The sequence below is a fragment of the Aspergillus alliaceus genome, assembly GCF_009176365.1.
Source record: "Aspergillus alliaceus strain CBS 536.65 unplaced genomic scaffold BDW43scaffold_51, whole genome shotgun sequence".
Taxonomy (NCBI): domain Eukaryota; kingdom Fungi; phylum Ascomycota; class Eurotiomycetes; order Eurotiales; family Aspergillaceae; genus Aspergillus; species Aspergillus alliaceus.
In genome coordinates, this window is record NW_022474734.1 from 252933 (window position 1) to 272625 (window position 19693).

The 19693-nt window shown below is 48.8% G+C and overlaps 8 protein-coding genes across 8 annotated transcripts; 3 read left to right on the plus strand and 5 right to left on the minus strand.

The window, feature by feature from the left end:
• Positions 1–1144: 1144 nt before the first annotated feature.
• On the plus strand, positions 1145–2806 carry BDW43DRAFT_322105 (uncharacterized protein; the record flags this gene model as incomplete). The annotated part of the gene is made up of 8 exons (XM_032049487.1): positions 1145–1210; positions 1282–1386; positions 1454–1552; positions 1595–1628; positions 1662–1678; positions 1770–1888; positions 1959–2371; positions 2405–2806. 8 exons carry the CDS (start codon positions 1145–1147, stop codon positions 2479–2481), a joined length of 930 nt encoding a protein of 309 aa, XP_031896469.1. The 3' UTR covers positions 2482–2806.
• On the minus strand, positions 2714–4502 carry BDW43DRAFT_322107 (general substrate transporter; the record flags this gene model as incomplete). The annotated part of the gene is made up of 5 exons (XM_032049488.1): positions 2714–2767; positions 2812–2991; positions 3064–3902; positions 3959–4264; positions 4313–4502. 5 exons carry the CDS (start codon positions 4500–4502, stop codon positions 2714–2716), a joined length of 1569 nt encoding a protein of 522 aa, XP_031896470.1.
• Positions 4503–5105: 603 nt separating this feature from the next.
• Positions 5106–7455, minus strand: BDW43DRAFT_288028 (cytochrome P450). The gene is made up of 7 exons (XM_032043228.1): positions 7103–7455; positions 6899–7028; positions 6645–6836; positions 6438–6589; positions 6146–6390; positions 5821–6092; positions 5106–5759 (listed from the first exon to the last, which is right to left on the minus strand). Exons 1-7 carry the CDS (start codon positions 7293–7295, stop codon positions 5363–5365), a joined length of 1581 nt encoding a protein of 526 aa, XP_031896471.1. The 5' UTR covers positions 7296–7455; the 3' UTR covers positions 5106–5362.
• A 2270-nt stretch (positions 7456–9725) lies between these two features.
• Positions 9726–12022, minus strand: BDW43DRAFT_187501 (Alpha/Beta hydrolase protein). Its single transcript, XM_032038968.1, has one exon. It carries the CDS (start codon positions 11825–11827, stop codon positions 10055–10057), a length of 1773 nt encoding a protein of 590 aa, XP_031896472.1. The 5' UTR covers positions 11828–12022; the 3' UTR covers positions 9726–10054.
• A 224-nt stretch (positions 12023–12246) lies between these two features.
• BDW43DRAFT_314835 (pyridoxal phosphate-dependent aminotransferase) lies at positions 12247–14187 on the plus strand (the record flags this gene model as incomplete). The annotated part of the gene is made up of 10 exons (XM_032047916.1): positions 12247–12362; positions 12470–12518; positions 12571–12612; positions 12671–12933; positions 12989–13094; positions 13183–13404; positions 13464–13543; positions 13603–13770; positions 13842–14049; positions 14113–14187. 10 exons carry the CDS (start codon positions 12247–12249, stop codon positions 14185–14187), a joined length of 1329 nt encoding a protein of 442 aa, XP_031896473.1.
• A 114-nt stretch (positions 14188–14301) lies between these two features.
• On the minus strand, positions 14302–15746 carry BDW43DRAFT_303041 (MCT family MFS transporter; the record flags this gene model as incomplete). The annotated part of the gene is made up of 5 exons (XM_032045358.1): positions 14302–14731; positions 14782–15190; positions 15245–15419; positions 15470–15576; positions 15635–15746. The coding sequence occupies 5 exons, from the start codon at positions 15744–15746 to the stop codon at positions 14302–14304; spliced, it is 1233 nt and encodes a 410-aa protein (XP_031896474.1).
• A 156-nt stretch (positions 15747–15902) lies between these two features.
• BDW43DRAFT_288038 (uncharacterized protein) lies at positions 15903–16560 on the plus strand. The gene is made up of 3 exons (XM_032043229.1): positions 15903–15927; positions 16000–16307; positions 16357–16560. Exons 2-3 carry the CDS (start codon positions 16218–16220, stop codon positions 16441–16443), a joined length of 177 nt encoding a protein of 58 aa, XP_031896475.1. The 5' UTR covers positions 15903–15927; positions 16000–16217; the 3' UTR covers positions 16444–16560.
• A 155-nt stretch (positions 16561–16715) lies between these two features.
• BDW43DRAFT_288040 (putative C6 transcription factor) lies at positions 16716–19218 on the minus strand. The gene is made up of 2 exons (XM_032043230.1): positions 18731–19218; positions 16716–18669 (listed from the first exon to the last, which is right to left on the minus strand). The coding sequence occupies exons 1-2, from the start codon at positions 19163–19165 to the stop codon at positions 16951–16953; spliced, it is 2154 nt and encodes a 717-aa protein (XP_031896476.1). The 5' UTR covers positions 19166–19218; the 3' UTR covers positions 16716–16950.
• Between the last annotated feature and the right edge of the window lie 475 nt (positions 19219–19693).

Here is a 19693-nt window from a genome sequence, read left to right on the forward strand (position 1 = left end):
CGATCCGCTTCGATTTCCTTCAGTTCATGATGATCGCTTGCCGTCTTGTCAACGGATAATGCAGTTTGACAAGATATTAATTTCTGTTTGTCGCATGAAGGCTTGGAAGTAAAGTTGTAGGGATCTCATGTGTTGGTCGAGATCGAAAGGGGAGGTGTAGGTTACAGGTCGAACTGTCAGTCGAACTGTGCAGTCGAACCCCTAAACGGAGACCTGAGAATCGAGCGCAATCACTGCATACGTAGACCGGGTGGACAGTGTCACTTCGCCATACCGTAGCATGGGACCGTACAGGACTACAATGGGAAATTGGTTTTGGTAAATTCGGGCGGAGATTAAGTAGAGTATATTGCAAGTGATCTAATGGATGGCGTCTGGTGGCCAAGGGAAACGGCGTAGCGCCTGCACAATGTGACAATTAACATTCAGGGATCCTAGGAAAGAAAGCCTGGCCATTCCGGGATACTGGCTGTACTACATAACCTCTGGACGAAGAATATGAGAGGCATGGTGGCCAATTCTCTGGAAGCCCTTCCTTTTCGGTCATTCCAATCATGGAGAAGCTATTCCTATCGGGCACATCTGGGAGGCTTCAATGCCCCTGGGTGTATGTAAGGAGAGACAGAGTTGAAAGATGAATTTCCGTTATAGCACACCTAGCGATATGGTCGATATGCTGAGCCAGGATAAGACGGCACGGCACGGGGATCCCTTCTAGGGGAGGCGCAGTTTCTCCACTATCCCACTGTAAAGATACACCCCAGACGAAGCTGCTCTGGCTATGGCTCGATCAATCACACTATACTGTCCCATTTAACAGAAGACATCGGTCAATGTCTGGTAACACTCGGTGATCTCGAATAAATCGTTCGTCGGTACCGCTTTGACCTTCTGATCCGGCCCAGCATTTGTACACAGTATTTAGGATCCCTTGCCCTACGTGCCCTCGTTAGAAACTAGGAGTGTATATGCGTTCGTTGCCTTTAGTTTCTGAAACCATTGGATTATACGCTACCGTGGCAATAACTTGTGATTCGGTTGGGATGGCTCTTCCCTAGAGGTTACACCGCATAACCATGTCACCTTCATCTTTATTGCCGCCTTAGTCGGAGTGATCTAGTCTATCTTCATCATTGCGATTCGAATGTATCTACAACTGTGTCTCACTTCTCCACTCGGCTTCGACGACGCAGTCGCTCTGTTCGGAACGGTAGATGAATTCTTCTCAACTATAATCTTAATTGCCAAAGACTAACTAGCCATTTATTGACATACACAAAGATTGTTGGAGTACCGCAGACATCAATCATGCTTTATGCTGTTTTCCATGGCATTGGTAAGCGAGAGGAGTTACTCGCGCCTACTCGCGCCGACCTCGGGTTAAAAGTAAGTATCCATCTATTCGTGACAGCTCCGTTTTTACTGAAGGGTTGACAACGTGGCCGCCGCCTAGGGGATCTATATAGCCTGGGTTTTATATCCCATTGTTGTCTGTTCCTCCAAAGTCTCCTTAGCATTACTCATATCACGGCTCACTGTGAAGCACGCTGAGGTACAGGCAAGTTATATACTTACCGGTTTAGCCGTACTTTAGGGAGTTATCTCGGTCTTTGTGGCAGCGTTCCAATGTCAGCTCTTAAGGCCTTAGGAGTTTAGAACAGACCATTGTCACACCATGGTATAGTCTACCCTTTATTCAGATTTGATGACCTGGTGGAATGCTAACTCTGTTCACGGTTATCAAGGTTATTTGATGGACAGTGATTGAGGTTGGTAATATTTTAATTCAACTCCTGATTCCCGGTCTGATTATCATGATAATCTGGGGTCTTCAGGCGCGCATGTCGGCCAAGATTACTGTCCTGATGGCGTTCTCTCTGCAGCTCTTGTATGTGGCTAGATCTCTTTTCCGCATGCGAGCAGCCCTCGACTCACTGTATCGTGCTGCCTTCACCTAGGGTCGTCATTCCCACCATCTTCCGGTTGATACTGTTGAGACGCATGACCGACAAAGACCTCCGTGGCGATAGGACTTTCGCCATTACCAAAGCCGTGATAGTGTCCGAAGTCACGATGCACTTTTCGCTAATGGCCGCTACATTTCCCTGTCTGCGCAAGTTCCTGCAGGCCTTCGATATGAATCTGGGCGCAACCACAAATATGACCACTGACCCTGACAATAGCAACAATTCCAACGGGACTTATGCGCTCAAGCCATTAGATCCGCGAGGGGAAAGGGCCAGTGTCGAACAGTGGTCGGGGTGTAGTCGACATGATCGAAAATACCAACCGCACACCATTACAAGGATCTCGGCGGGCGAGCCTAATTCGATAGCTCCTGCAGAGGGAAATGGGAAATTACAAAGGCAACGTACGTTTGGTGAAATGGATTGAGGAAGTGTAGGGAGCGACGACAGCCAGCATGCGATGATAACACGAACGCAGCATTGGGGGGTGAAAGTGGAATCGAGAAGTACATAAGGTAAATATGCGCAGGTTGACAGCTATGGATGGTTGAAATTCCTAGAAATTTGTTTCTTTTTCTGCTACTATATCCTTTTTTTCTTTCGTACAACAAGCATCAGTTGAGGTCGTCCGGCTTCATAAAGGCTTAAGTTGACAGACTAGACAGTATATATCTTCACTTATTTCTTTGAAGACTTCTAGCTGCCTTCCTGTGGATGAAAAAGATTCTATGTCTGCTACTGACATTTCAATGGCTAAATGAGGTGATTGTAGTGGACTTTGCCTCGTTGTGATGGCCTTTCTGCCATGCTTCGAGTAGCGCACCCCGAAGCCATTGCTGAAGACTTCTCGGATGGCCTCCAGAGGCATGCCCTTGCATTCCGGGAAGAATAGCAGAACGAATACCCAACCAAAGAAACAGATACCCGTGTAGAAGCCAAATGCACCGCTCGGTGTCATGCCCTTCATCATGGAGAGGAAGGTCGAGGCTATGATAATGTTGGTGCTCCAGCAAGTAACCGTATTCTAAGTGCTGTGTTAGTCGTACGGAATATACAGATGGTGAATCATGCTCAAAAAGGAAAGAGAGGAACATACCATCATCGTTCCAATAGCTCGCACCTCGAGTGGAATCAGCTCGGTTCCAATCCACGCAATAGTCGCGACACCGGAAGAATAACAGGCCACATAGCAGATAATGGTGACAAGGACCACTGTCCCGGGCCAGCCAACTGCGTCACTTTCCACTTTTAAGGTCTTCAAGTTGACTGGAATGTAGTGGAACGCTACGGCCGTGATCAGCATGCAGATAGACATGCCGAGAACGGTCGTCGTTAATATAATGCGTCTTCCGAATCTGTCCACCAACAAGAGGTTGACTATCGAGAAGACGAAATTAGTTCCTGACACAGTGATGCCCACAGCTGTGGGGTTGTTGAATCCAACAATGGAGAACAGTGTGGAGGCGTAATACATCAAGGTGTTGAAGCCTCCCAGCTGACTGATCGCCATAACCACACACGCAGTCAGCACGGCACGGCCAGTTGCAGGGGTGGTGAAGACACGTTTAACTGTTACCCAAAGCGCTTCATCGGATAATCCAGTGGTGGCTTCCTGAAGTGACAGTTCGATTGATTGAATCTTGGCCTGGCGTTGTTCTGCGGTGGATTGCGGATAGATGCGTCGGAGCACAGCGTCGGCGCCCGCATTATCACCGTGTGAGACTAGTTGTCGAGGCGACTCGGGGCAAAGAAAGAGAAGGACGCCCAGGGCAAGGGGTGGTACAGCACCAATACCGACGGTCGCTCGCCATGCTTCCCCTTCGACCTGGGCAAACCCGGCACCGATCGCGCTGGCCAGCAACTGACCAAAGGTAACGCTCATGTTGTTGAAGGCTACCATACGGCCTCGATATTGAGCCGGTGCTATTTCACCGACTGTAGATGGGTTAGCATGTCCCAATAACACCATCAAATTGAGTCCATGAACATACTGTACAGAGGGACAACCATGGCAGCGCTTCCGACGCCGAGACCGACAACAAACCGTCCAACCGCGAACTGGGCCACCGAGTAGGAACATGTCTGAAGAACAGTTCCCAGCACAAACAGGATACATGCCCCCCAGATGGGCCAGCGACGGCCAAAACGATCTGCAGTAAGACCTGCCCCTACTGCACCAACCAAGGCACCGCCGCTCGTCAATGAGGTGACGAGCTCTTGCTCGCTGGAGCTCAAAGTATGCCCCAGGGACGTTCCAATTGTCACTAGCACCGAAGAAATATAGCCGGTGTCGTAGCCTATACAGGATGTTGGTTTACTCCCCAACCGAGATGTAGAAGACTTACCAAATAAAAGGCCTCCAATGGAGACAGTGACTGAGATCAGCCACGCGGCCTTGGAAGCTGCCGTGTCTTCAATACCACTCAGTTCCGAGACATCCTGGAGATGCCCCTTTTCGGCGTCTATCGTGTCGACGTGCTCCACTTGTTCCGCTTTTTCTTTCTCGTACGAATCATCCAACTGGTTTGGCGACATTGTGCAAAGCGGGCAGGCTGTGGATGGACAGGAAAGGGAAAAGTCGGCCAAACAAAGTGGGTATATGAGGGAGAAAGAGAGAAGTATTTAGAGATGGTGCTTCGATGTCAAAGCTGCATAATGGCGACCGGGGATGCATGATGCCTTTTAATCCATGGGTTGATATGCCTTTAGCTCCAGACGAATCTCGGTCCCTTCTTCTCCACTGCTCTATCTCACCCCGTGGGGTAGATAGTCCAAGACCAATCATGTCGCCTCAATGTACCCCAGGAAACACTACTAGCCTGGAGTAGAAGTCGACGATCAAGAGCCGACAGGACTCTCCCCTACAGGCGGAATAAGTTACCCTCCCGGTGCTGCCCAGACCTAACTGGCGGCATGAATCCCGCAGATAGTCGTGTTTCTCCACAGTGATGAGCGTTTCTGTAACCTTAAATCCCACCTAGAGGAATTCTGTCCAGCGGGATTTATTCCCTCTTTCTCCATTTTGCCAAGTCTCTCAGCCCAGAGTGTACGGATGTTGCAATTTTCCCCGTCCTCCAGCCATGTCGCAGCCAAGACGGCTTCCCGCAGCATCCTTTAGAGGATCTTTATTAGAAGATGAAAGGCTGTAGAATGACATCATGAAAGCCTGTCATTTCTCTTCCAAGATTGCACCAAGGGTGGAGTAACTAGTGTACACTTTAGATGGAGTATGCGATGTATAGAGTGGTCAGAATCACACCGAGCACGCGAGGAATCGCGAAGGGTGCTTGGATACTCTGTCTTGGCTTGTCTACAGCTATGAGAAAGTATACATATAATCCTAACCAGACGTACTCCTCCGCATGGGACGCGTTCTAATCCTCTCTTAACACAATTCAGGCGGTTGAATGTGCAAGTTCCTCGGCGTGGCTCTTCTCCCACGGAAAGATCTTCTCAACCGCTCGAATGAGAGCCTCGTGTTCGGGGCTGCGGACCTGAATGCTGAGCTCGAATGGGGCCGGGTGACTGATGACCCCCGTCAAGAATTCTGCCTGGACCGGGACCTCTTTCCCATCTCTGATCGCGTTGCTCATGGTGAACGCCGCCAACACTCGTGCAATAGCCAGGTAGAGATTCGCTGAAGCCAGGTGGTGTCCTGGGCAAATCCGGCGCCCAAAACCAAATGAGAGCAAGTGTGGATCATATTCGGGCGTTCGACCATCTTCCCCTAGGAAGCGCTCCGGCTTGAACTCGATGGGATCATGATATCGATTAGGATCATGAGCAAATGCCCTATCAACATATGGTATGTGAGTGGAGAGTGTTAGGGTAATATGAAGGCTCGCTCACTCACCAGATATTTGGAACCAAGATTGCGCCCTTGGGTATCAGATAGCCCTGGAACATATCATCCTCACTGGATGCGTGTGAGACCCCCAACGGGGTCACCGGGTGCCATCGGAGAACCTCCTTCACGACAGCATTGATATAAGGGAGGTTGTCACGGTCAGAGAAGCCGGGTAGACGGCCAGTGCCCACCACATGGTCAATTTCCGCCTGGGCCTTCTTCTGGACATCTGGATAGAGCGTCATGGCGAGAAAGAAGCACGCTAGCGAAGAGACGGACTATACGAATGGTTAGCTCCTGCATGGAACCCCCGTTTCAATGTGAATCGTACTGTCTCCGCGCCTCCCCCATAAAGTGATTGAGCAGACCACTTGGCCACTATTTCCTCTTCCGAGCCCAGTTCCACGTGGCCTTGTTCATGAAGCCTTGACACGTAGCTGGGTATATTGCGGTGCTGCTTCATTTGTTGTTGAACAAACGCGTAGGGCAAATCCTTCATCGCTGTTACCCTATTCTTGTACGCTTTTGCGGTTTCATGAAAGCCTCCACCAGGGAACCAGCTCGGGAGGTATTTCACTTCCTGTCATCAGCACACTTTCTCACATCGAGAGTTGCCCTCATACACATTGGGATAAAATTCACCAACCAAGCCCCGGGAAGGACCAGCTGCGAAAAGTCTTCCATCGCCTTGTCCACCAGGTCAATCAGAGGGTCACGCGCATCTGGTTCGATGATATAACCGTATCCAATCCTCAGGATGATCGAACCTGCTTCCCTAGAGAGATGGTTTAGTCCATGGGCTTGCTTTTTATATATGGGGAAAAGTTTACTTCCTGATATGCTGAATCAGGTCGTCTGGGTTTTGAAGTACCCGGAATAGCAGTCGATGGGTTTCCATATCAACAACCCTGTGATATTTTGAAATTGCAGTAACGGTGCCCATCTCCTGATGCAAAGCTTTCCGATACGCTCGAAACCGGTTCGAGTATGGGAGCAACCCCAGTGTATCCTGCCAATCGGTTCTACCATATCAGTCAGCTCCGTTTCTTTTCCTGGTCGGAGAGTGTCTTCGTCGCCGTCGTACATTTCTGCAATAGGCAGATGAGGTCTAGAGGAATGCAATCCCGACCGTTTTTCCATGAGATCGACCGCGACCTGAGATTCGTTGATGATGATAAGTGTCTGTCCGAAGATCGTGACAGAGCTAATCGGGCCTTTTCGACAAGGGCAAGTAATAAGCTAATACTCTGACATATCGCGTTTACGACTGGGATGATCGTCAAGTTACCATAAAGTTCCTTATGCTTGAGCCAATGCAACCAGTCTAGGGTGCCTGGCGGCGGTAGGTCCAACAGATTCCCGATGATAGGTTTTGAGGCCGGCCCCGGTGGGAGAGGTGCCTGTTTCTTTCGATCCCCAAGCGCCCATTGCAGAAGATAGAGGCCAGCGAGCCCCAGAAAGAGGTTGACTATGATGGACATGATGACCACAGTCTACTATGGCATCAGCGAGGACCCAGGCCTGGTTTGGGCCATCACCTGGTTCTTATGCCACCCCCTGCTGCCACCCCCTGCTGCCCTAGTGATCGAACTCAGCCACGTAAATTCCCACCATTCAGCTGAACGGGCAGTGGCAACAAACCGACAGGAGGGTTACATCCCCGCTGCAATTATTAACTATAGTGGGTCTGGGATTGGTTTACTTCAGGTGGGCCCAGTCGATCACCCTGCTTAATTTATGAAGAATGTGCATCTAGAGAACTAAGACATCAACAAGGGTGTCAGCCAGCCACAAACGGACTTGGGTGTGTTTACTTGGCTTACGTAGTGCAGCTCTTATGCTATATCCTATATTGGTACACTCAAGACCCCGCTTTGATAATGTCAGAGCCTATGGGAGCCTAAGGCAGCAACCACGTGACCTGACCACAACACCAAGGAATCTCTGTATGATAGATTTAGACCTTAAGACAATCAATCCCATTACACGTGAGCTACACCAGCTCCATCAGATAATGGTTTGAATGTTTTGCTGGCCTTCATTTTGGCGGTCTGACTGTGAATCGTACCATGGCCGAAAAAGTCTTGACCAACACCTAACCCGATTGTACCCAAGCCTTCGGCCGTAGTCAATCGTGATTTACGCGCTACGCACATGGTCTGTGCACATTCCAGTCCTCAGAATTATGTTGCAGAGGGGAGTAGTCTACGGCTTTCGCAGGCAATTTGTGCAAACCAGTCATATTCCGTACTTTTGTCAGTCTCACCTCTTTCTGCAAGAGTGGGTCACTATGTGGTCTGTTGTGTACCCACCTGCATAGATACATATTGCTCCCTTTCTTTCTTTTTTTTTCTTTTCGACCGACAGAAAATATAGAAAAGGTAGCCACGAAACTATCAATCATCAAGGAATATCCCTGGTCCCCCTACTGCCGTCCTATATTATTCTCTCCTTAGGGCCGGTCTTCAATCCGGCCATGGGGGCCTTTAACAGATGGTCAGGTAGGCTCTTCATGCTAGTCCGTATGTGGTTAGGTCTCTTTTGATCGGGGTTCAACCCTCGTCACGTTCAAGCAGCATCCCTAGGATTCTGTTCAGAAGAAATTGTAGACTTGATCACAAGAAAAGAGTAGTAGAGGAGAGCTTTAGATAACTACGGTACGTCTAATCCGATTAGTTTTCCGCAGACATCCAAGATCGACCTTGATTTAAAACACCTATGCTCCAAATCTCTCCCTTAACTCTAGTATATATTGGGATTGGGCATGTGAGCGATAACGTTGTATGCAGGACATACCATGAGGAAGAACATTACCATCCTTTAAACCCAAAAAAGATATGTGAAACTAGAGGGTAGCCAATGACTCGTGTACTGCAAAGATTCCCTAAACATAACGACTATTGGAGTTTCTATGTGCGTCGTGCGTCGAGCGTCATGAAAGTTAAAATTCCACCTGAAACTTTCTACTCTGTTAAATCTCACTGCACAATCAAGAACTAGAATAACGCTTGATGTATCCATTTGTGATATGGTGTGGTTGGCCTCTGTACCACTGACATGTCACCTGGGGAAGGCATAGACAGGCCCATCTCGCCAACCTCATATATCAAAGCTTAAACACTGCGCATCCTATTTACTGTCAACACACACCGTCTATTAACATTGCCGACATCATAGGTGTGGAAAATCATTGTTGCAATACATGGGCAATTGAAAAGAAGAAAGAAAGGAAAAAAGTAGTATGCTGTGGAAGTATAAGCAAGGTGCTGGTGGCATGGAGTGCTGTCGAAGAACGGAATGCAAGACAGGGCGAAAACGATATCTGGGGCATGACCGAACATGGGCGCTTGCTGAGTCCTGTTGGGACTACTACAACCGTAAAAGCTTTAGGAGCTGCAGCCGTATCGTATCACTGTTAATGTCGAAGACTGCCTACACAGCTTGTTGAGAGATATGATTTGGCTCATCTTTGCTCTGCTTGAGAGCACAACGGGCGTATATTTCCACTTCAATCAGACTCTTTATTATCTTGCACTCTACCCTAAAACACAGGCGACGGTTCGATGATAAACAAAGCCAGAGCAGACAATGACTCCCTCGGGAGGTGGAGTACGATCTGTTACTCCAGCTCAATGCAGTAGTCATGAAGCTCACTCGACTTTTATCCTACGTTCTCGCTACTGCTGAGAGAGGCGATCCGTGACACCACGATAAACGGACGGTTCGTTCCGACCGACGCGCATATTGGCATCCGTCCCCCAGCAATTAACTACGCGCATCATCTTTGGGGCTCTGACGCGGACCTTCCACCTGGGACGACGTATTAACCGGTCTGTTCCGACCCGTCCGACGCAAAATTGCGTTAGGGCGGCGCTCCCGTGGCTGGTTACATGTTGGCCTTCTTTTACGGCGCGAGAAGCTGTGTCGGACGGCATTTAGCGCTTGCTCTGATGAAAAGACAGGTTGTTCTGATTGGGGACCAGTTCGTGGTTGAGCGAGTAGAGGAAAAAATCGTCTATCCTTCGGGCTTCATTGCGCCCACACTACTACTCGATCTACAACTCTGCTTCACCCCACTGCTTGAAGGCCATATCCCCACGGCAATCGCCTTCAAGATACTTAGGTGCATGGGGAGGTGGCAGAATGCTAGGGTGGGCTAGCAAATAGTACATAGCCAAATAAAAATCGAACGAGTACCAAGTACCTACTTTTTTTGTATTCTGCAAAGGAGACTACGCATCTAAAATTTGTACTCATCAAAAGCGTCTATGATACGTTGAATGGCCTTCGACCTCCAGGTATCGGCCTCGATCGTAGCGTTCTCAAGGCGAATGACAAGATTGTTCGACGACGCTTTCTGATACACGGGCCATTCGACCTCAAGATCGGGAACTGCATACAGTGAGTCACCAAATGGTAGGCAGGAAGGAACCGACATACTCTGATGATTATTTGGTGATAACGTGGTTATGAAGCTAAGCCACATGCGGGTCATCAGTTGACTTGCATCTCTTAATTGCGTTTCGACGTCTTCGTCAGAAGAAGTCAGAGGAGGGATCGTGTATCCCACTCCGGCAAAGTTCCTGAACACGAAGGCGATCTCCTGAAAGTGAGCCGCTCCGAGGACCTGAGGCGACACGCCATTTGGAACCACGTCAAAGAGATAGCTATAGACGGCCGCTCCATGCTCAGCCCACATCTGAGCACTGTAGCGCTTGGGGGCGTTGACTAGGTAGTCTCCAATATAGAACGTACTGTGTCCATAGAGGCAGCCATACTGCGGACCAGGGGACATGCGAACTGTTCCCAGGTCCGCTTGAACTTCCTCCACAGGGAGTTGAAGATATCTGTTAACTATCTCGGCCAGTGTTCTTTTGGTAAGATACTTCCCCGGTCCAAACCCGGTGATCACAGCTCTGAGGTCTGCCGGTCTATTCACCGCGCCGAATGACCCTGAAGCGATGTATCCTGTTCCTTCGTTCAAGTTGGATCCGATCAGTAATGGTACTTTGACGAACTTCCCCTGCTTCAGGGCATTCGAGGGGTAGCCAGTGATAAATTTCCCGTCGATCACCGGGAAGAAGAATCTTCCCTGGAATGAAGCTTTAAGCGACTCAACCGGTGCCTGCCGTAGGCAGTCGAGGGTCTCTGTTGTAGCAGCACATCCAGTCGCGTTGAGAACATCTTGATACATCAGCTCTTGTTCGTCCAGCGGTATAAGGGCTGCCGAGCTAAGAGGGCCACCACTCTCCGCAATCGCGGCGCGGAAAAGTCGATCGTCCCGGCCACCGTATGCAAGGAGATGATATCCCACCGACAAAGCTCCACTCGACTCTCCCTGGAGAGTGACCTGAGTCGGGTCCCCGCCAAACGCCGCAATATTCTCATTGATCCAATGTAGCGCCTTTCGTTGGTCGTATAAGCCAAGGTTTGCGACCCCAAAATCATTCACAGCGCGACCAGACAGAAATCCAAAGCCAGACACTCGGTAATTAAAGCTAACTCCGATCGTGGGAGTGCCCATCTTGACCGACTCCCGGACCAGGAAGGACATGTTGTATCGCTGATCTGCGCTGCCCCCTTCTTGTAACCCGCCACCGTAGATATACACCAGGACCGGTAGCTGAGCAGAAGCGGTCACTCCAGTCGGGCGGACAACATTTATTGTTAGACAGTCCTCGTTTTCCTCATGAGGGAATCCCTCCTGGGTGTAGCCCGGCAGAGAAAGAGGTGCAGAGTGACACCAGAATCCGTACGTCTTTGCCAGCCTCGGGATCTCCCACGACTCATTCAGCGACTGGGGACTTTGGTATCGTAATTCTCCTACGGGTGGCTGGGCATATGGAATTCCAAGAAAGAAATCTTGATTGTAATGGACATTCTGTCGGCCAACTAGAGTTCCATTCCTGATCGTGACGACCGGCTCAATACTCCTGCGATCCTCCAACTGCCATGAAGGGAGTAAGAGTTGTATGGTCCAAAAGCAAGCAATGGTAGGAGACCACAGCCACATTTCCAGTTCGCACGATTGCGTTGCCGAGCGGGGAAGAGAAGACGTTGAATTAAATTTGGATCGTTTATTGATAAAATTCCTGCCAAGGAATGCAAAGAGGTCACATGGTTGGTCTGCAGTTTTTTAATAGATTTATGCAGGATGTGATCTGGACATAGAATTGGACCAAAAACAGTGGATCTGCGTAAATAGAGGAGGAAGAATCTCAATATGTAGTCCTATCTCAACAGAATCCAGAGCCTTCAAGGGCTAAAGATGTGAATCATCTAGGCAGAGAGAGGTAGCCTGATTCCAATTAACCCGAAGAAGAGACGTACATTCCTGCAATCGGCAGTCCTAGACTAAGAGTGGAACTTATTGGCTGTGAAAAGCAATCAATGCTGGATTAGTGCGACGCCACAATCAAACCGAATCACGCAATGAATCCTGGGGATGCGAAAGTGATGGAGATGGAGATATCCCCGAATACTCAATATAACAAGCTGCGTACTTCAGCCACTCATTCCCTCTTACGCCTGAAAATCCATTACTGCATGTACGTACAGTCCAAAATAAGTGAGCTGTCGAGAGAATCATGTTGTCGGGACGAGGAGCCCACTGGGCAACGATCGACTTTACTCATAGAGAGCAATAGCTATATAGCCCTACTACCAATCCACAAGGAGTCGTCAGTTTCGCCAATGCTGAAAATGTAAGATTCGGTGACCGAGCCTCGGTCCTATACGGCACTGACACAGGGGTAGTGGCTCATGCATGACGACCTCGCAGCCTTTATTAACGATCACGTAAGACGAACTGCTACCAGTGACTATCGATGCTGGATGCTAACATTGGATGGTCAAGAATCGCTTTGATAAACGATGCTGTGCCTACGGAGAAGGCTATACAGGCACACTGCGTCTTCGGAGTGCGATGGCTACTCATTTAAATACGCATTTCCAGCCAACCAAGGCTATCACCGCCGAGGAAATCACCTTCGCAACTGGTGTGACAAATTTAAATGAAACTTCCGCTTCGGTACTCTGCGATCCAGACCAGGATGATGCTACCATGCTTGGAAGACCTGTATATGGCGCTTTCTCCAGGGATCTAGCTATGAGAACCAAGTGAGCGAAGCGTAAGGATGAGGTGAACCGGAGGCTAACGTGACCTGTACCATAGCATACATTTAGAATATGTGTCTGTTGGAGATACGGAACAGATTTCGCCAGCCTGTGTGCTCGCATTTGGAGCTGGGTTTGAAGCTGCGAAAGCGCGGGGAATCAATGTCCGAGCATTGATGATTTGCAACCCGCACAATCCTCTGGGTCAGTTCTAATCGTGATGACCCCTTTGCATATAAAATCATAGAATAGAATGCGGTTGGGCAGGTCGAATGCTACTCTCGCGAGACCCTAATCGGGCTGCTATATCCCTGCGCCTCGAAGGGGATTCATTTAATCAGCGATGAGATATACGGGTTTTCCGTTTACGAACGCGAGGATCGTCAGCCAGAGACCTTCACACCTGTACGAGCAATTGATTTCAACGGAATCATTAATCCTAATCAGGTTCATGTTCTACATGGCATGTCCAAGGTTTGTGACAAAATTCCCCATACATGTCAAATAAAACACATGACAAAATGCCCTTACAGGACTTTGGTGCCGGTAGCATGAGATTAGGATGTATCATATCTGAAAATGAGGATTTTACAAAAGCAACGCGTGCCATTTGGTAAATTTGGTTCTCGTTATGACCAATTCCACTCTCAGTTGCTCATCACTCGGCATCAGTCGGTTTTCCTCACCATCCCAGTTCTCAACGGATTTGACCGCAAAGTTTCTTGAGGACCAGGATTTTGTTACGAACTTCTTACACAAGTTACATCACTGTCTGCTGCAGAGTCGCTTACTAGCAGAAGACCTTCTCGCTCGAAAAGGGATCAGCTATTCTCCGTACGGGTACGTGATTACCTTACCTAGGTTCCATATCAAGTCCGGCATTATCGTCCATCTCTCTGATAGCCTCCCAGGGATGCCGGTCTCTTTCTGTGGCTGGATTTGAGCTCTCACCTTCCCCTCCATGAAATCAATGGCGATGGGTGGGCGGCGCAACGATTACTCTCGCGCCGCTTCAGCGAGGGAAGCGTTATTATATCCACCGGGGAAGAATATCGGGCGCCAAACCCAGGGCGATTCCGCCTTGTGTTTTGCGTCGACCCAGATACTCTTAAAGAAGGAGTCGAAAGGTCTCCTTTCCTTTGTTTTTCGGAGTTAACTCTTACATACTGACAGTAAACATAGAATATCGCGCGTTCTAGCCAACTGAGGACATGGACAGAGAGCGATGATACAAAAGGCCTGGGAATAACAAAGTAAATAATTTATCCCTTATTTATTGATTATCCTTATCGATCATGAGTGGAAATGAGTCTATCTATTATACAGGGGTGCATCACACTCCCTCTGGCGCAATAAGTAGGAAACTTAAGACTAAAACTTGGCGAATAACTTTGGTCCAGTCTTCATAAGTCGAGCAACAACCACGAGCACCGTGCCGACAAGACAAAAGACTCCCCCATATATCTTCACTCCTGTAAACGAGCCATGGTCGCGTGCTAATATCGCGCCCGCGATGGGGCTCGTGACGAGACCCGGGATGGCGCCTGAGAGATACATGAGACCGTTGCGATACCCAAATTCTTTCAGTGGGGAGATTTGAGCAATAAGTGCGGGTGAGAGGGATACATAGGCTCCTGAAGAGAATCCAAATAGCGCTGCGAAGACGATACTTGGTGCATTACTCGATGCCGGAATCCAGAGGGCCAAAATCAGGATTCCTGTCATAGCACAGACGAAGATGAACACGTTATAGCGACCAAGCCTATCAGCGACGACTCCTGTTCCAAACCGTCCGAAGAAACTAGTAACTCTGTCAGCAATGAAGGAGAGTCGAGAAGCTCATACACCTACCTCGCTGCGTTGAGGATAGGGACCAAATATTGGGACAGTTCCACAGACATTCCCTGCTCAGTCGCTGAAACCACCAAGTAGTTTATGGGAATATAGACACCAAACGTAAGTATAGCATAGGCACCCATAATAGTTACCAATGGAGGTTCGCGCAAGGGACGAGAAAGATCTTGTGCGGTAATGCCCTGGGGCTGTGGGGGTAGTCTAGTCTTGACGGTCAAGTTGGCGATGACAAGTAGGAATAGTATGATAAAGGCTGCAATACGCATCGCCCATCCATATCCCACTTGGTCGATGAGATGGGTCACCATGATTGGGAAGATGACACCCCCAGTGCTAGATCCGGTCGATAAGATTCCAAAGGCAGTTGCCCTCTTCGTATCAAACCACCCGCTTACACTACTGAGGGCTAACGGCAGTCAGCACGGACATCTGCTATGCACAAGCACGAAAGAATGCTGACCTGGTTGGAAAATGGCGGCAGCGCCTATAGCACTGCAAACACCTTGAGAAAGAAGGATCTGGTAATATTCTTTTGATATAGAGGTCATCATCAGACCAAACACATGAAGAAATGTGCCAACAAAGACAATATATCGTGGGCCATATCTGTCATATAAAAATCCTATAGGTGGAGCCTGACTCCTAGTTAGCCGGTAACCTAAACTGTAGGTTAAGAATGGCTTACCGAGGCTAACATAAAGAAGACCTGAAGCGATGGTATCCAAGAGATGGTACTGGCTGAGTATTGCTTCAGTAAGTTCCTCTGGTAATATTCCTGGAAGATGCCCACGCCTTGCATGAAGATGCCGGTTAGCGATGATACCTTCAAGGTGAAAGTCCCTAGGCTTACTGTTCAACCATCCAAAGCTACAGAAGGAGGTGCACCAAGCTCCAATCACCACAGACCAGGCAAGAGCACCTCCATCAGGAGGGCGATCGATGATATCCTCCTTCGTGGACATAGTATGGCCTTCACTGTTCTTCTTTATATAAGGATTGTCAGTATTAGGACTAAATCCTGCCAATGCCTGGTTTTCAGAAAGGGGCATAGTAGTTGTCCCAAATTGTTGAGCAAATGCCAGTTGATCTAGTCTCGTCGTCTAGTATGTTTGACGGTCGGATAGGTTAGAATTAAATAGGAGCCCTTTGTTAGCATATATATACCGCGAGTTAGTGCTTCTGAAGGCCAAAAGGTCAAGGGTTGCGAGGGCCCTACTTATAACCCTATGAGTATCTTCACGGATTAAGAAAACAATATCAATTTCGGCAAATTGCGGGTCCCTCTATTCGGAGTTTAGCACAGCGCAAGACTGAGTGGGCTGACAATGCTGGTGGCTCTTCTATAAAATTAAAGAAACTGGCTATGTCGGGCCAATATCGCCGCGGTAAATACGAGCTCCCCTTTAAGTTGAACCACGAATTACAGTAAACGCATGCAAATTTCGCATAGCGCGGTACAGGCCGTGCGTTCGTCAAGAATCTATCAGTTGAACACTCCCGCGCACTTTCACCCTCATAGTGAGGTTTGGGCTCTGTTAGATGTTATAAATGAATAAGTACTAAAGTGTATAGCACATATTCGTGTTCGGTTCAAGGAGGACTGCCATGCTTCGTGCTAAGGTGCAACCGAAGATCATGGAGCATTATCAGATCAGATAGATGAATCACATTCGCCATTGCTTGCTGCTTGTGGGACTTCTGAGCAGATCTAGCAAGTACTCTGTACCCAATCAAGTCTAAGCGGCTGGAAGACCCGCTGCAATGTTAACATCGTCCGAAATCACCGACGGGCTTACGCCACTAACTCCAACTGCCGGCCTCTGAGGGTCTAGCACAAGTGTCAGGGAATCAACGAAGGCTCTAAAGCCCAAACTCTGTTACCAATGGATATGTAGATATGAATATACCGTACGTATTAGTTGTTATTGTAGCCGTATAATGGTATCGAGACAAGGTATGTCTGGTAGTTGAAACCCGAGAGTCAGAAACAGCTAAGCTATTAAAATACACACAAAACTCTACTCCCCAGCAGCTTGGATGTAGTTATAGCGATCGGTGGTAGAGATTTGTAGTCCTACGCTTGATTAGGATGACGAGTGAAGAGTTTAGCCCCCAGCTTGAGCAGATCTTCGTATACATTGGTTCTGGCTCAGGGTTCAATTGTTTCTAGGGCAATGTTTCGTCAATCCACCGCTGAAGGATACAGGAATCCAAAAAGTCAAAATTCATATTCTCATCATTGAGGAAGTCAAAGTCTGTGTTGACAGCGGTAGGTACGGGTGCCATGTCATTGTACGTCCAAGCTCCAAGGTCGGAATCAATCGCTTTGTTCGAAAGTGCACCGGCCGCCATGGATTTCAATATACCATGGCATACTGCGAGGCTGCTTCGAGCGGCGTTAAGAATGTCATCTTTTGTAGATCTACCGTCCAGCATGGCCTCTGTCTGGGCCATCGCCATACAGGTAAATAGATAGCACCTCACGTTTGTTTCACCGTAGCACATCCTATCGTGCGCATATCGGACCACCTTACGCGCATCTGCTATTAGTGGCTCTCTTCGTAAGCGGTTCCGTTTCTTAGAGTAGGTGGAACTATCATCTTCCAGCTGTGTAACAAGTTCTAGAAAGATCACTAAGGCACTTCGCGTGATAATGTCCCGAAACATGCCTCCTCCAATAAGCAGCAAGCGATGGTATGAATTATTCTCCAGGAGAGAGACCAAGTCCTGACTTGCTTCCAAGCACACTTTCATTGAGTAACTGTATAGAGGGCTCTGTTTGGCTTGGACCGCGTAAGGTAGGTGAAGGCACAGCAAAAACCGGCGATGAAGGTGGTCACACCAGCCATACCGAAATTCATTTGGTGATGGTCCATCCTCGAGTGACGCATGTTTGTCAACTAACGCTGCTACATTGCGACAAGCCGATGCCAGTTCGCTTCCAAGGGAGAGAACCTGGTCGTATGGGGGTCCCTCCTGCAGGCTATTGATGACTGTCGTAGCTACCAACCGTAATGGTACGGAATTTGCCAATAGGCATTGGAAGGAAGTCGGTGTAGGGTATGAAACTCGTTTTGTGGGCGGCTTGTGCTGATTGACCTCCTCCAGCTCATCGTCGCCAAGGTCAGATGGTGGCTGGGTTGTATATTCATTCACTGTGATTGAGGCGGACATTCCAGAGTCCAGAGCAGATTGGACGTTGATCTCCAAGATTGTGTACCAGAGACGTCTTCGAAGCTCCTTTTCAAGTAGACTCATTGGGCCTAAGCGAGTCGGATCTTGGTGCAACCCCATTTGCATAGCCATCCGTATCAAAGAACCGGAGGAAATCCAGACTAGATCTGCACCAATGCGGTTGACTTGTCGCGCCAACAGAAGCAAGCAATGGATTTGAATCCCGTCTATGGTTAAACGATCCTTTTCGAGAGGTGCCGAGAGCCATGTATGCGAGATGTGAATCCACCTTTGAGCTTTAACACGTAAGTCAAAGCGTAACGTGGAATCACAATGCAATGCAGCTGCAATAGACATGACAAGAGATATCTTCACCACAGATGATGGATGGGCCGTTTCTGGCTGTTGGGTATAGCATTCATACTCTGCTCGAAATGACGGTAGATGAAGAATTCTATAACATGACTCGAAGGTGTTGAAGTAAAGGTCGATTAACTCTTTCATCACCAGGCGATTAGGGAACGACTGATGGATGCCCGCCGGCAGTGGGCTTCGACTAGGAAGTTGCTTCTTCATGTCGCGAGCTAATTGCTTACATTGGGCCACAGCCTCCACGATTGAGCAATCGGGTTCATAGCACACCCCCCGAAAAGATTGACAAAACGGAGATGCAGAGTGGGAGACAGGCTCCAGAGTTGGTAAGCCCTTTAACTTTATAGCGCGATCAATCAGGATTCAGACGCCGTACTGACCGAGCAACAGGGTGACATACCAGAGGAATTGTGCTCATCCAATGGCCGGGACCAAAAAGCCTGGTCTTGGATACTATACCATGGACCTGACCAGAATCCGCCGGGGGAGTTGGGCAGGGAAACGAGGTATCCGGAGCTACGTTCGGCTGCTCCTCAGTGGGGACGGCAGGATTATCTGGATGATGGATTTCAAGGATCGTTCGCCCGCTATCAGCGCCGGTCCCTTGACTGGTACCCAGTGGATTTAGTATATTAGAACCATCGTTTGCCTCTTCGTGTCTTTGATGTTCTTGTAGTCCTGGGCGAGCATCATCGTATGTGCACAAATTGGTCCTGTGGGCTATACATTGAGCACAGGGGCGGTTCCGGTCACAACGAACTTTGCGACGCCGACACTCGCTGCAGGACAGCGCTGGGCGTCGGCGTTTCTTCACGGCATAAGGGGACCCAGTCATGGCAACTATTTAAGGACTTTCCGTTCGGTCGGGCAATCTGTATCGCCTTGATGCTATGAAAGGAAGATGTTGGAGTGCTGTTCTCTTGGTGGTAAGTGTCATGTCATGGTGGATAAGCCGAAGCTTTCGACCGATATCTCCGTGACCGAGCCGTTACTCCATATTGCTGATTGGAGTACATCGACTAATTAATTGGTGCTCCAGGACTCTTATCTCCGAAAGACGTAAGATTCCTTCTGTTTGGTTAGATTGTTAGGGTTCAGTGGAGTCACGGACGGACTCGGAGAAACCCCTCTGAGAGCGCCTAAAACAGGATTAGCGTGACGCTGCCTGTATGTGTTTTGCTTGATTTGTCTTGTTTGTTGTGTTTGCTTGACACCAAATGAGGAAGGAGAGCACCCAAACCCTCCAAACGATGGACCAGAAAAAGCCCTAAATCATGGCACACTCACTGGGTGGTGGACTGCACTACAGAGTAGATATGCGGTCTACAACTCTAGTTACACGTCACAATGCATGGATACTAAA